General features: G+C 41.8%; 1 protein-coding gene across 3 annotated transcripts in view; it reads left to right on the top strand.

Moving 5' to 3' along the window:
* Window positions 1-4,268: 4,268 nt before the first annotated feature.
* Window positions 4,269-16,569, top strand: part of LOC141109028 (N-acylethanolamine-hydrolyzing acid amidase-like) — a 73,233-nt gene continuing 60,932 nt past the window's right edge. For 2 of the 3 annotated variants that reach the window (XM_073600985.1, XM_073600991.1), the window contains exons 1-3: window positions 4,269-4,504; window positions 6,642-6,809; window positions 14,976-15,102. In XM_073600985.1, coding sequence (XP_073457086.1) covers window positions 4,320-4,504; window positions 6,642-6,809; window positions 14,976-15,102 — 480 coding nt within the window. In that variant the 5' untranslated portion in view covers window positions 4,269-4,319. Of the gene's footprint in view, window positions 4,505-5,656; window positions 5,718-6,641; window positions 6,810-14,975; window positions 15,103-16,569 lie in introns of those variants that run through there. The other variant, XM_073600998.1, reaches the window with a different exon arrangement.

Raw genomic sequence — 16,569 nt, 5'->3', positions numbered from 1 at the left:
CTGCCACCAGACACAGTGTGCCACTTGCCACCAGCAGCCTGCCACCAGATGCAGTGTGTGACTTGCCACAAGCAGTATGCCACCAGATATGGTGTGCCACTTGCCACCAGCAGCCTGCCACCAGATACAGTGTGCCACTTGCTAACAGCAGCCTGCCACCAGATACAGTGTGCCACTTGCCACAAGCAGAATGCCACCAGATACGGTGTGCCACTTGCCAACAGCAGCCTGCCACCAGATATGGTGTGCTACTTGCCACCCACAGCCTGCCACCAGACACAGTATGCCACTTGCCAACAGCAGCCTGCCACAAGATACAGTGTGCCACTTGCCACAAGCAGCCTGCCACCAGATACGGTGTGCTACTTGCCACCCACAGCCTGCCACCAGACACAGTGTGCCACTTGCCAACAGCAGCCTGCCACCAGATACAGTGTGCCACTTGCCACCAGCAGCCTGCCACCAGATACAGTGTGCCACTTGCCACCAGATACAGTGTGCCACTTGCCACCAGCAGCATGCCACCAGATACAGTGTGCCACTTGCCACAAGCAGCATGCCACTAGATACGGTGTGCTACTTGCCACCCACAGCCTGCCACCAGACACAGTGTGCCACTTGCCACCAGCAGCCTGCCACCAGATGCAGTGTGTGACTTGCCACAAGCAGTATGCCACCAGATATGGTGTGCCACTTGCCACCAGCAGCCTGCCACCAGATACAGTGTGCCACTTGCTAACAGCAGCCTGCCACCAGATGCAGTGTGCCACTTGCCACAAGCAGAATGCCACCAGATACGGTGTGCCACTTGCCAACAGCAGCCTGCCACCAGATATGGTGTGCTACTTGCCACCCACAGCCTGCCACCAGACACAGTATGCCACTTGCCAACAGCAGCCTGCCACAAGATACAGTGTGCCACTTGCCACAAGCAGCCTGCCACCAGATACGGTGTGCTACTTGCCACCCACAGCCTGCCACCAGACACAGTGTGCCACTTGCCAACAGCAGCCTGCCACCAGATACAGTGTGCCACTTGCCACAAGCAGCATGCCACCAGATACGGTGTCCCACTTGCCACCAGATACAGTATGCCACTTGCCACCAGATACAGTGTGCCACTTGCCACCAGATACAGTGTGCTACCTGCCACCCACAGCCTGCCACCAGATACAGTGTGCCACTTGCCACCAGCTGCATGCCACCAGATACAGTGTGCCACTTGCCACCATATACAGTGTGCCACTTGCCACAAGCAGCCTGTCACCAGATACAGTGTGCCACTTGCCACCAGCAGCATGCTACCAGATACAGTGTGCCACTTGCCACCATATACAGTGTGCCACTTGCCACAAGCAGCCTGTCACCAGATACAGTGTGCCACTTGCCACCAGCAGCATGCAACCAGATACAGTGTGCCACCTGCCACCAGCAGCATGCAACCAGATACAGTGTGCCACTTGCCACCAGCAGCCTGTCACTTCCTCCAGGATTCTGCCCGGATGGATAGAAAGGACAGGTCCTGTATAGTCAATCAAATCCCTGGAGTCCCCACCTCTCCTGAGCTGGGATGGTATGGCCATGTGTGAAATGAATGCCAGGAGTATTGATCAGACCAAGTTTTACAGGGGGGTTGTGTGTGCAAGTCTTTAGGCTCACACTGGTGTACTGCAGTCGGCCGCACTGCTTGCGTATCTGCAGTTTTAGCTTGCAGTCCTATTGATATATATCAGGTTGCAGGTTTTTGCTGCATTTTCTGACAGTGCACCAAAGATAAGATGCAGCATGTAGGAATTTTGGTGCGCTTTCAGAAAATGCAGAAAAAACACACAACCTAATAGAAATCAATAGGACTGTGGGTAAAACACAGGAACACTGTGGATACACCAGCAATTGGGCCAAAACACAGCAAACCAGTGTGAACCCACCTAAAAGCACAAGGGACCGACCACTACCACAGGCTGATGACACAATTCTAAACACTTTGGCTGCAGTTATAAGAGCTACTGCTGGAGGAATAGGTTAAAAACGAGGGGAAGGGAGATCAGAGTCCAGTCACTGAGCTCACATTTGGATGGTCCCTGGAGGTTTATCACTCAGATATATCCTGTTCACCTTCTATCTGCGGCTGTTCTGTTCATAATTTCCCACCCACACGGCTCCTTCACTGCACAAACTTCACAGAGGGAGAGGGGTGGGCAAAGGCAGAGCCGACTCAGCCTCTCCCATTTGTGTAGGGGGGGGGGACTGTGCACTGTGACATTGTAATAAACACAGTGAGCAAACACAGATGCAGCCAGACACCCCTACATTTACACACAGCTTCTCCTGTCCCATAGAAGTTTATGGACAGGAGAAAATCGGGCTTATACTGCTGGCCGGGCGGGCCAATTTTAAGGCAGGGGCCTGGAGCTGCAGCTCCATCAGCCCCTATGTTAATCCGGCCTTGGCTCCGCTTTTCTCTCAAATCGATCGTTCCCATGTAATAATAAACATAAACTCCATAGTGCTCGCCGCTTGTTACTTTATTAAAAATAGCCCCAAAATTAGGCACACTTACAGGATCCAAGAATAAAAACATTATAAGAATATACGTCCACTCGTTCACCATTATCATGGACTCAGTGAATGAATGAATTAATCAGTCAGTGGACAAGGAAAGTTGAAAGCACCAGATTATGACCTTCAAACTGAGGACAGAGTGCTAGTCTGATGTAAAGGCACACACCAGCAAGGATAATTGCAAACACTATTGGAATAATTCTCTGGAGATGTCCTACAATAGCTTACTCCAGGTGTGCCATTATATGATATCCAAAGAAAAGGATCCCAAGGAAAAATTGCAGCACCCACTGTAAGCTTCTTAAAGTGGTAGTGAAGTAGTTTTAATACTTGTACCTACAAGTAAGCCTACAACGCGTTCTACTGGAGGGCTTCATTTTCAGGTAAGTCTTTCATAATGTGCTAGTATGCGGTGCATACTAGCAAATTATGCCATTGCCCTTGCAGGGGATTTTTAATGGAAGCCTCGGTTTACTATCGCTTTAGAGCCATTGAGAACCAAAGAGAGGCTTTGCGGTTTGTTTTTTTGAAGAACCTGTCCAAGTTCATGAGCCATCAACATCTCAGCCACCAATGGTACCACAGAGGTTGTAGCTGCCTCCTGCTCTTCCAGCATTATCTTCAAAACCCCACAGGAGAAGCCATGAATCCTGACAATATTACACATGCCAAAGGTTACTCAGCTCATGTCCATATTCCCACTGTGGAGCCCTCTAAACCATCATCCACCGTCATACCTAAAGATGCCTTTTGTCTCAGAGGATAAAACCGTAGCTCGACCTCTGAGGTGCTCTCAGGGACCTAACTTCAGAAGACCCCTTAAACACTTTGCACAAAACTTGACTTGGACAGAAAGTTCATGTGAGGTGCACTGTGGTGGAGTGCCACTCCACACACCATGCTCAGAGACAGGTGTGGACTTCATTACTCCTCTCCCCAAAATTCCTTAAATTCCCGCAAAGATCCCCTGCATTTTTTGGTTTTGCCCAGGGGATAGAAGTTTCCCTATTTCCTACCGGCAGGTGCACACAGAGACAGCACCTGATCACCTTCTGAGGCAGAGGTGGTTGGGTAACCAAGTGTTTGGTTCTCCACTGTTAGAAGACTGTTGCTACCAATGCTACCACAGGGCTGTGCTTCAATTGGGGTGGCCCTGTAACTCCAGCCACTCGCCTGTGTTACCAGTCCTGAGACTCCCTCCACTTGCTCGTCTGTGTTGATTGAGCTTGACTTCGCTATGAGGGAGTGCATGTAGCTCTCCGTGTACTTTACTGTTTACTTAAAGTAAACCAATTTTAAAATAACTTGCACAAGTAAATTGCACAAATTCATAATCTGTTTAACATTGTTCTGTACTGTATGCATATTATTTGCCTTTCTAACTCTTTTTGCATTGTTAATCTTGATCAGCACCCATTTAGTAAATTTGAGGCTACAGTTATCTTTTGTCTAATTATTTGACCAATTACACATCCTGTTACATGGCTGGCTATAGTCAAAGAACCGCCAAAAATAGCAAACCTAAATTCCCATCAAAGTGGTTGGTTTACATATAGGTTTTACCTAAGATTAGGCTTTAGAGTCAACCCTCGTGGCAAAATATAGATTTTACTCCAATCCTGTGAGCTGAATGTCAACATTTCATCCTTGGACTTTGATCAGGTAAACAGCGGCCTCCTACACAAAATAAATAGGGCATAATAAATAGTCATACATTCTGCAGCGTCTCTGCTGACATTTTTTTTCCTGTGTCTGACATGGCTTGGCTAGGGGTGTTGCTGCTCCTGGGGTCCTGTTCTTTCACCTACACATCTGAAAGGAAGGACTATGCAGTCCCTCGATTTAATATCAGCTTGGACCTGCCTCCTGAGGAACGCTGGAAACCAATTATAGAGCAGTATAATTTTACGGAGCTACAGCGGTATATGAAACATTTATTAAGGTATCTGTTCAGCTTGCTGAAAATATCTGTTAAATTTTTAAAATAATTGGTATATTGTCATTACTATGTAGATTATTGCAATTACATATAATCTGTCACATATGTTTCTCTTGCTTTCTTTCTTTTTTTTTTTCTTCCTTCCCTGTATATATGTCTTCCCTGTCTCTTAGATGTTTATAAGGAACTTAAATTGGTATAGATACCCCATGGATAAATTTGTATAGCTAGGAAAAATTTGATGCCTATTTTGATGTGCCTTTTGCTTTAAAATATTGCGTTTTTAATGTTAAAAGATGATGTGTGAGAAGTCTATCTGGGAAAAAAAATGTGAAATTGCCAGTAAATCTAATTTATGCAAAATATTGGAATATAAAAATGCTCTACCCAAAGTGAATAATACAGTGATAATGTTGCCAGAATATTTACAAAGAAATAATTATATATAATCTTCTAAGTAGGAAAAAATATTAATTACATATTTTTGGTTGTATGAATTTATGAATTGAGATACACTGGATTTTAAAAAGAAATATTCATTTTTCAAGGGCTATTAGATAAACATGTAAAAGAGATCAGTAAATCTTATTATATTTTAACATTTGAGAACCCTAGTTGTAATGTAAAGTATGTACTTGTATATGAACCTGGGGGAGCCATATTAGCTTATTACATATGGAGGCTCTGTTTAGTCTTTTGCAGTGCTTTAATGTTTTAACTCATAATGCAAGTCTATGAGTCAGCCAGCTCACTTAAAACAATGCAAATAATCCTGATATATACTAAGTCCAAATACATCATATGGCCCCATTTACACCTAGTATTTTCTAAATGCATGTTATTTTGTATTTTTCAATCGACACACATAAGGCAGTCCAATAATTTCAATGGGCTGTCCTACACACAATAAACATGGCAAAGTAGCTCATGTAGCTTTTTTGCACTGTTGAGCCCTGCACATTTTTTATGTCATGGTTTGCTGCGTTTATTGCGTGCATTGGCTTGTCGTGTTTGGGGTGCCAATAACAATAAATGGCAATGCAAACTTGACACGCCATTTTAGCGTGTTTTGTAAATGAGCACAAAAATATGCAATTTTGTGTGCATTTACAAAACTTGCAGGTCTGAATAGGGTCTTTCTTCTCTTTAAATTAGACCTGTCAGTTCCAGGACTACAGTCAAGACAATGAATTGTGCCTGCACTCATCTAAGAAATGTATGTAATCCTTTCTTGTTCCCTTTTGGTCTGTTAAATGTACAATTGTTATATGTGTTTTATAAGTGAAAAGAATTACCTGTTGTTCTTGCCAGAAAATCCAGTGCTGTCCTGTGTACTCTGCAGTCTTATCTCAAGCAATAGCCCTGCTCAGTGGACTACAGAACACCCACCAATGTTGTGGAGAAGAGGAAAGGTGTCTTGCAGTCCTAGTATACTTCCTGTTTTAGTATGACAACACTGCTACCCCATAGATATACAGTGAATAAGCACTGTCATCATATGACAGGGCATCTGCTACTAGCAGGATCCAGTAAAGAAAAAAAGCCTTACAACTAAAACTAATACATCCTTCAAATCTAAGTACTGGTAAGCAATATATCAGATGTTTGGAAATAAGGAAAAAACATACAGATGTTTGTACTTGGATTTAGATACACTTTAAATTTTCCCGGTAGCGTTGAGCGCTGGCCTACCTCATGCCTGAGCAGCAAATAGAAACATATGGAAAGCGAAGGGTGTGAGCCAATGCTCCATTCTACCAAAAAAATTGCCTGAACTGGATTGTTTTAGCACCCCATGGATCAAGGAAGACAAAATGTATGGTTATGTGCATGCATCATTCAGTGTCTACATTGTAATTCTGAAGCTTGTCGAGTACCATTAGTAGATTTAAAATTTACTTTAAAAAGGTACAGTGAAATATTGGTGAAACTTGATTTAAACTTTATCAGGTAGCTTTGTAAAATAAAAAAAATAAAAAAATAAAAAAGTATGCTAAAACATGAACTATGGTTCAATTTAGTTTTTACTTTTCGAAAGAAATTATTCAATTAATTTTTTTTTTTTTTTTTTGCACTTGGATGTTAAAAATGTAAAACTGCAATTTTTTTTTTTTTTTAATTGTCACTTTATATTTTTCAGCTTGATAAAAGATCATTGGTTGAAGTCCATGTATTTTATAATGGCAGATATGTACTTAGATCTTTTGGCTCCCGAACCTTATGCTGGAGAGATCCGTGGTATAGCCAAATCATTTGGCTTAAAAACGTCTGAAGTAACCCTCATAAACCTTTTCTATGAAACTGTCATGTAAGTTGTTTGCAATTATGCACATTCGCTAAACAGAAATCATCGGCATTCTGACTGACAAAACAGTAGCAGCTTCAGAAATAGAAATCAATACTGGGCCTTTATCCCCTGAGGTCTCTAGGTGTGATCCTGGTTCAAAAATATGTACTGAGGAAAATGTGTGTGTACAGAACTGAAAGCAATGGTTTGGGGCACAGTTTTCTCCCTCTTTTGCTCTTACTGACACCAGGTTTGGGAGGCTAATGTTTCCACTGACATCAACGATTTTCTCTTAACTTCCATTGACACTAATGAGTTTGGGCTTATTCTATCCCAGTGACACCAATGATGTGGGGCTACATTTATTCTCACTGACACCAGCATGTGGTTCACTTTTCCCCTCAGACACTGCTGATGGGGCTTACTTTAGCCCAGCCTTTTTCAACCAGGGTGCCTTCAGGTTTCTTCAGGGGTACCTTGGTAAAATGCCTGAAAATGTCATTAAAAAATTGTATACAAGACAGCAGGTGGATCAAGCCTGCCTTTTAGTTACACAAAGCCACACGTTTTCATTGTGCATCATCTCAACCTTGTAGCTGTCGGTGTCCTAACAACCAATGATGTCATCAGTTGATAAGGAGAACGTTAGGCTCCTGCATGACAGCCTTGTTTGCCCCCTCTCTGTCAGCACTGGCTCAGCACATTAGCTGAGTAAGGGAGAGAAAAAGAGAGAAGAGAAACACTGAAATACTAGTCAGTACCAGTAAACAAAGGTGTATTTGCTTTGGAAGAATAAATCACCTCTAACATTGGGTGTCCTATGTGTGTGGATGTTGCTGCATTCTGTAAACCTATTTGTTTTGTGTTTTTTACATTTTAGAACGGGGTGTCTCGGGATTGTGCAGCATTGTAAAGGGTGCCTTACCTAAAAAAAAGGTTGAGAAACACTGCTTTAGCCTACTTACACTAAATATGGGCTTATTTTATTTTATACTTGCTTTTGGGTTTAATATTGCTTTAAATTATCTGTCCCAAAGACCACAGATGTAAAAAACTGTGTTCCCAGTACCATCACTGTAATGTACTGTGAGCTGTAGATATAGTAATTATTAGCAGGAGTTCCCTGAGACTGTAAACTTATTTTAAGGGCTTCTTTATGCTGAACATTTAAATAGGGAAGCATGATTTAGAAGCCACATGGGAAGAAGCCACTCCCACCTTTGGCCACAGCCCAAGTGTCTGGCAGATGACACACTTTGCTTGCAATATTTTTCTTCTCAAACCCTTTAAAGGATAAGTTCTCCTTTCTGAACATGTTACATCAGGTATGCTCAACCTGTGGCCCTCTGAGCCCCCTGATGTGGCTCTCAACCTGGGGTCGGCAACCCACAGTGGCAACCCCACCCCATGCTCCAGGGGGCCCCTGTCACATTCTGTTTTACATGTGGACAGAAGGGGCAGTGGGAGCGGCGTATACGGAAACCAACATTCTCCATTTTACTCCTACAGTCGCTAAAAGCCAGCTTCTACTCCTCTCCCACCAACCAGAATTCAGTGGTTGCAGGAGGAATATATTCATTATCTTATTCAGAATAAAAAATCCCAAATTCTGAGCCATTTAATTCTATTGTGGCTTGTGACCAATTAACAAATCACTTAATTGGCCCTCGCTCTTCAAAAGGTTTAGCACTCCTGAGATACATGTTACTCCCATATTTAGGGTGTAACATGTTCAGCATCTGACCCCTCTCCCCCCTCCCCCCCTTCCTTGTGGCAGCAAGCTGGGGATCCTCTGCCTGTACTCACTGTCACAATTCAAAGAGAGCGCGGCCATGTGGGACTCCACCCACACATCAATGATTCACAGATCCCCATGAATCAATAAACTACAAGTACCAACAGCCTTTGATGGCTTGTAATTCTCAATGAACTACCAGGCCTGATGAGCACTCTAGGTAGTTCATTGAGCTTCCTGTGAGTGTGTAACTCCTAACCTGTATTAGAGGTATGGGCAGACAGCTACACAGACAGTCTGCAGGAGCATTATCTGCTAAACTTGGGTGCAATGCTTTACAGTCTACTAACAAAAATAATAATAAATGCTTTTTTTACCTGCAAATAAATGTGCAGTGTTTTTTTTTTTTTTTTTGTAAAGGCAAACTTATCCTTTAAGGTGGCCCCCTAATTTTTTTTTATGTTAGCAACTTTTGTAAAGTTCAGGCACCTTGAGATATACCTTTCATCATTTCTTTTGGAGCAAAGGCTTAGGCCATATACAGGGGATTAACTTTACATTAGGCCACCATGAAGTTAAGCCACAGCCCCTTTAAATAAACTGTTTAACCACTTGCCAACCGCGCTTTAACTGAATGATGGCTACAGCACGGCTGGCTAGTTCTAGGAGGTATCATTTGACGGCCTCCCGTGCTCGTGCTTCTTGCCTGCCCCCCTGGAGCGAGCACCTGGAAGTGTCCATGATCGATCGGTTCACGGGACCCAGCACATCAAGGGTCAGGGTAAAGGGCCAATCAAAGGGGCCCTTTACCACGTGATTGCTCCATCCAATGACAAACAGGGATCATATCCAGTTCAGCTCACGCTGCTGCAGTGTTTCTCTCTCCTATCCCCACATGCTGTATAGGTGTGAGGAGAGCAGAGAGAAACACTGCATCATGAATGAGTTGGCATGATCCTGAGTGCCATCAGTGCCCCTGCAGTGCCATCATAGTGCCCCTACAGTGCCATTACAGTGCAATCAGTGCCATTAGTGCCCCTACAGTGCCATCAGGGCCACTACAGTGCTCATCAGTGCCCTACGGTGCCACTATAGTGCTCATCAGTGCCCTACAGTGCAACTACAGTGCTTACCAGTGCCACTGCACTGCTCATCAGTGCCACTACAGTGCTCATCAGTGCCATTACACTGCTCATCAGTGCCGCTACACTACTCATCAGTGCCCTATGGTGCCACTACAGTGCTCATCAGTGTCCTACAGTGCTCATCAGTTCCACTACACTGCTCATCAGTGCCACTACAGTGCTCATCAGTGCCACTACAGTGCTCATTAGTGTCCCACTGTGCCACTACAGTGCTCATATAAGTGCCCTATGGTACCACTGCAGTGCTCATCAGTGCCCTACAGTGCTCATCAGTGCCACTGCAGTGCTCATTAGTGCCACTGCAGTGCACATCAATGCCCATCAATGAGTGCTTATCAGTGCCATCAGTGCACATCTGTGAGTGCTTATCAGTGCTCATCAGCTGTACAGTACCATCAATAAAAGCTCATTAGTGCCACTAAAGTGATCATCAGTGCCCCTACAGTGCCTTATTAGTGCTTATTAGTGCCCATCAGTGACACTGTATCAGTGGATCCTCATCAGCACCCGTCAGTGCTAAAAATGTGTAATAAATGCATTTAAAAAATGCGTTTTCATTTTCTTTCCACATTTTTCAAAAACTTGTGTGAAAAAAATGACATGTTCTAAAGACTCATTATGCCTCATAGAATATACAGTGCAAAAAAAAAACAAAAACCCAATGGTGATTAAATACTACCAAAAGAAAGCTCTATTTGTGTAAAAAAAAAGGAAAAACATTTCACATGAGTACAGTGTTGCATGAGTGAGTAATTTTCATTCAAAGTATGAGAGCGCTGAAAGCTTAAAATTGGCCTGGGCAGGAAGGGGGTATAAGTGCCCAGTAGGCAAGTGGTAATGTTTAAAATTTTGTGGCCAGTAGAGGCTTCTCCATTTGACAACTAAAAGACGAGACCATGGCTTAAAGCCATTAGGATGCATTACTTTTACTTTACAAAAACTCAGGACTTCATTTCCTAGGCTAAGCACTAGTGCTGTCCCCAGGCACAAAGAAACAAACACATGTAGTTATAGAGAGTTCATACACTTTGCTCTTTTAAGGAAGGACATCAACGCCAATCAGCTTTCGTTATCTGTATATGGTTTATTCAAAATATTATTTGTTCAGAACTGTTCAGAACTCTCCACTGAAAGAGGCTTATGTTTCTTTATTAAAATGTCTACTTGCTTGTCTCTTTTAGCAACATCCCTTTTTATTCTTGACAGTTCTTTCCCTCTAGTCTGTCTTAATTTAGCTAACCCTTTAAGTTTAGTTTTCACTGCAAAAAAACATTGCTTCCGTATGTGACCTAACAATTAAAGTTTTCTTACTTTTCTAAACACTTTATACGATGCTATAGATGCTATAGATAAAATTGAGACCCTTCCCCCATACTGGGAGTTCTTCATCCTGGAAGAATAAATAGCAAATTTGCAACTAGTTAACCCTGCTATTCGCATGCACAAATTAAGCACTTAGCACTTTAGGATTATATGCAAGTAAGAAGCACTTACCACTCAAAATATCTTATTTGTAACACCCAGAGATAGCAATATATGGGTCCCAAGGGATGTAGGACCCTTTGAGTTTTATTACAATAGGCTGTGTACCAGCAACCAGTCAGCTCTTATGCTTACTAATGCTCTGTACTCAATGAGGCGTCCCCCATGAGCAGTTCATAGGCTAGTCTTTTAGACTACTTCTCCTATGACAAACGAACATGCAGCAGAGCACTCAATCACCGTATCACAAAGAGCCTCTTGCTCCACACGGGACAAAAACAGAAGACTACACTCCTGGTATACTGTACAGTGTCTTACACTGTCACACTCAGATTCAGGCCCTCAGTTCATACACTTACTGAGAAATGTGGTACATCTATAGCAAATCCCTTACGCATAACAACTATACACTGTACCTCTGGGAGAAGAGAGAAAACATATAGTGCACTTTTCTTAATACTATTATGAACAACCATGCACAGATAACTGTTAAAATAAAAGGACTGTGTTAACTCCTGTGTTTTCAGCTCCAGCCAACCACTCAAATCTACCCACCTGCAAAAGAGAAAGGCATGTAAAGAAATGTTTCTCACCTGAGGCCAAGACAAAGGTCTACCTCTTGTGAGTAGAGTGGTCGGAAGAAGCTGACGACAAGGAGACATGTCTTAGAGGTCACCAATGTTAAGTTGGTCTTTCAAGGAAGGACATCAACGCCAATCAGCTTTCGTTATCTGTATATGGTTTATTCAGAATAATATTCAATGTAATCAGACCACTGCTTAAGACCGCAGTGATGAAACATGTTACAAACATAAGTTTTTTTATACACACAATCCTGGAAATCCAAACTATTGGCCACATATCGGGGAGATGGTTTTTCCTCTTTGACCTTTAAAAATCTTCTTGACCATATCAGCTGTCAGTGTGCTTTCATCGCTTATTTCTTAGCCAACTATTTGTTTATGTAAACAATCAAAATATCTTATTATGAAACATTAACTAAATAAGTGTCAACAATGACCTTTGGAATTTCCCAAATTACATGTATTTTAAGCAATATTTCTCAGAACATAACTTCTATAGAAAAATTGAGAGTCGAACACCCCTAATTCCAAGTACTCAGGGAACACAATTCAAGAATTCAGAAAGACACAGAAGACACATGTTTTATATAATGCTGGGTATTTGGTAAAAGCTACATAAGTATATACAGAAGAACTCTTGAACAAATCTCATGGAATATAAGTTTTAAAACAATATATTCTAAATTTGTTTGAATCAACTTATCACTGATTATGACAGATTCACAAAAAGCTGACTCCAAGCTAATAAAAAAAATAAAAATTATAGCAGCTCTATATTCATAAAAACCTATTTCAATGTATGTTGGCAAGCAATGTAAGTACCTGAATTTGATTTGATATAAGCTTTTTACAGTCCCTCATGCAGCAGACTTTAAACTTGGAGAGGGAGCACCACCCAAAGGTGCCAATCAGTTTCCCTGCAGTACAAGAAGCATGCAGAGAGAGCAAGAGGAAAGAACAAACAACAAAAGATTCCTCTTAATCCAGCGCTGGAGGGTGAGGGCTACAAACCACTTGAGGCATACCCTAGAGAAGTCATCAAAATGTCTATGCCACGGTTTGTGTAAAATGATTTATTGTAAAATCAAAGTATTCCAAGAATGGAAAAGGTTAAAACATGGCTGACAATCAATGTTAACCACTTCAGCCCCTGAAGGATTTACCCCCTTCCTGACCACAGCTTTGCTTTAACTGACAATTGCGCAAGATGACCACTGCCTTGCTAAAGAAGCTAAGGGTAAAGGTGATGGACTGGCCAAGCAGGTCTCCAGACCTAAACCCTATTGAGCATCTGTGGGGAAGACTCAAACGGAAGGTTGAGGAGCGTAAGGTCTCTAACACCCACCAGCTCTGTGATGTTGTCATGGAGGAGTGGAAGAGGACTCCAGTGGAAACCTGTGACGCTTTGGTGAACTCCATGCCCAAGAGGGTTAAGGCAGTGCTGGAAAATAATGGTGTTCACACAAAATATTGACACTTTGGGTCCAATTTGGACATATTCACTTAGGGGTGTACTCACTTTTGTTGCCAATGGCTGTGTGTTGAGTTATTTTGAGGGGACAGCAAACTTACACTGTTATATAAGCTCTACACTCACTACTTTTCATTGTAGCAAAGTTTAATTTCTTCAGTGTTGTCACATGAAAAGATATAATAAAATACTCACAAAAATGTGAGGGGTGTACTCACTTTTGTGAGATATTGTACGTTGCTTATTTGAACAAGATATTGTTCAAGTTTATCTGGGACTTTATCTTTATAAATACTAGGTAGAGCACAGTATACATGAGTAGTCTTCAGCGAGTGTAGTTATCTCTCTAGTGGTTGTTTGGGTTAGAAGGCAGTGTAGATAACCTTCCTCTATTTCGTCTGAGACCATATACTGTTCATTAGCTGTTCTGATTCTTTGTCTTGCCTTGATGAAGGTAAGTGAAGAAATTTTTTTCATTGGTCCTATGACCAGAAGCTCCATGCACCAGTTAAAAAAATACTAAGGCTCCCTCTTTGTAGTGGAAAGCATCCTGTGCTTAAACATGTGATCACTGTCATTGGTCACAGAGATCACATTGAAATTGGCCCTATACCCCAATCTGTGATCTACTGTGTCCGTGGAATGAGCATCCAGAACAGGAGGATGTAAGGGTACATTCTCCTGAAATAAGTAAGCTCCCACCCATCTGTTTATATTTAGTGGCTTGGTGGGAAGTGGTTAACCAGATTAGTCTGGTATAACTTTCTAATTAAGTTCAGTTTATTGCTAACATTTCCCATGCAGTTTCTGTAGCTCCTTCCACATTTCTTTTGTCATTTTACACTTGCATATGTTCACAATTTGATCATCATCTATACTCATTATTACTTTCGGGTTTTTGATCCCTCTCTACTCATCTGTAGATGGGTCTGGTATGTGTTCTTGAAAACACATCCATATGCCTTCTATTTATCAGCAGTATCTTATTTTTGAATTTCCAGGACTGGTAGGTCTGGTTTGTCAGACTAGCAGTTTAAAATGAAACGCTGTTAGCAGCCATCATGTATGCTTTCTGACCGTTTTCTTTTTCAGAACTTGTTTTGCTGTAACCCAGACCTGTATCTGTACCTACAGCAGTATTTAGAACTTTAGAAGGCTGTAGCTAGACCTATAATCTGTTGGAAAGCTGTTACAGATATTTATTTTTATCAGTCAGATATTACTGGACACATGGCTATACCCTTCTTGTTTTATATGGAAAACAACAGGAGCAGAGAAAAGGATGTTACATCATAACCATGTAGCTCCACTAGAGAGAGCAATGCATTATTCCACCATCAAACAGAACAGCCACCTAGTGGCTAAACTACTAATCGCAGTATAATATCTAAGAATAGTTGTTGCACTCATGTCTGTATAAATGGCATTCTAAAACCACACCACATTATTTCTTTTGTATTCATCATATACCTGTACATGTACAAATTACTGTGTATAGTGAGCTGTAAATTAATTATTTTCTGGCCAAAGGGATCGCCTGCTAAAAATTATTATAAGGGTGCCTCCATGGTAAAAAAGGTTGTCAAAACCTTTTTTAACCAAATGAAAGCACATTATGTTTCCCTAATTGATAAGAAAATTACCCGATGTCTAGTGGAAAATAGATTTTAACATGTTAGTACCATTTGGGCGGAACTGTGTAATTTTACCGAATGCTGACAGTATTTTCTTATTAGAATTCTAACAAAAATGTTTGTCCAACATGTTTAGGGCCTGCACAAGTATAATAACAGAAACTAAGGAAGGATATATTTATCACGGAAGAAACATGGACTTGTACTTTTCCATAGACCTAAGAAAGCTTGTGATGGATGTGGATTTTATTAGAAATGGCCAGGTAAAGTTTAAAAACTATTAACTGAACAAATTTTACTAAGCATAAGCATTCTAAGGAGGACCTTTTGTAACCTGTGAGCCTGGGATTCTGTAAAAAGGGTAGTGGTATTATGGCTGATGTTGTGTAAATGAATGTAAAGTGCAAAGAATTATTGTGCTACCCTGTAAAGAAAGCAGCTACATATGAATGTGACAAAGATTCATAAATAGAAGTGGGTGAAAATGTAGCGCTAGTGAGAAAACAGTGCTAGTAAACTGTGTAAATACACGAATAAACATATACAAAAGTTATACAATCTAAACGTAAATAAGTCCCAATTGTAAGACAATAGGAGACAAGTAATGAATCCCAAGTGGGTCAGTCCCAAGCGATGGCGCGTACACCACAAATGAAGGATTGTTCCTATAAGGAGCCAGGGGCACCACAAATGAAGGATTCTTCATATAAGGAGCCAGGAACACCAGGGTTAGTATCCGTAGCAAATGACAACAAAAAAAATGAGAGTGGGTACTCTTACCGGAACCAATGGACCTGGATGTCAGCGACACCAGGTCGGACAGGCATGGGTAACCGAAACCTCAGTATGACAGGAACAGTTTGGAGGATCCTGAAGTGTCAAACAGAGGGACAGGAGCAGTCAACAATGTCCTCAAGGGTCCAATATTCTCACACTGGAGTCACAACCATGGAGCCAGCCACTGAGCCATGGATGACCGGATGGAAGGGTTGGGCAGGCTAGCAGTGTTCACCTTAGATCAAGCCACAACAAAATTGTTATTTGTTGTGGCTTGATCTAAGGTGACCTCCCTCGGAAGTAACAGCCAGTCAAATAACACACACACACATATAGGGGTTGATTTGCCAAAGGCAAATAGACTGTTCACTTTGCAAAGTGCAGTTGCACTCAGCAAGTGCAGTTGCTCCAGAGCTTAGTAAATGAGGTAAATCTTCACTTTGCAAAGAGTACCCAATCACATGCAAGGAAAAAATAAAACAGCATTCTTGCTTGGACATGATTGGATGATAGGAGTCAGCAGAGCTTCTGCTCATTTACTAAGCTCTGGAGCAACTGCACTTGCAGAGTGCAACTGCACTTTGCAAAGTGCACAGCCTATTTGCCGTTAACAAATCAACCTCATAAACAGAACGGGAATAAGGGGGAATTGGGACTTTAAATTAAGCACAATTAAGTGCCTCCATTCTGGTAATAGGTAAGTACAAAGGGAAAATTGGGACTTTAAATAAAGCGCTTGGATAGTGGAGGTAAATTTAACCATGTTTGAATTTCACCATGCAATGTTTATTAGTTAAAATAAATATACAGACAATAAAAAGTATAAAAAGTAGGGCTTTTTACAGCCGGAACATGGCAGAACTCCTTTTCGGCACCTCCGGCATTCCTGCACTTTTCAACTTGTCACACAGAAGCTGGTAGAAGGTGATTTCCCACTCGCTTCCTCCATCAGC

The sequence above is a fragment of the Aquarana catesbeiana genome, linkage group LG01 (genome assembly GCF_042186555.1).
Source record: "Aquarana catesbeiana isolate 2022-GZ linkage group LG01, ASM4218655v1, whole genome shotgun sequence".
NCBI lineage: Eukaryota > Metazoa > Chordata > Amphibia > Anura > Ranidae > Aquarana > Aquarana catesbeiana.
The sequence above is the reverse complement of the archived record's forward strand: the minus strand, read 5'-3'. Positions and strand labels throughout refer to the sequence as shown.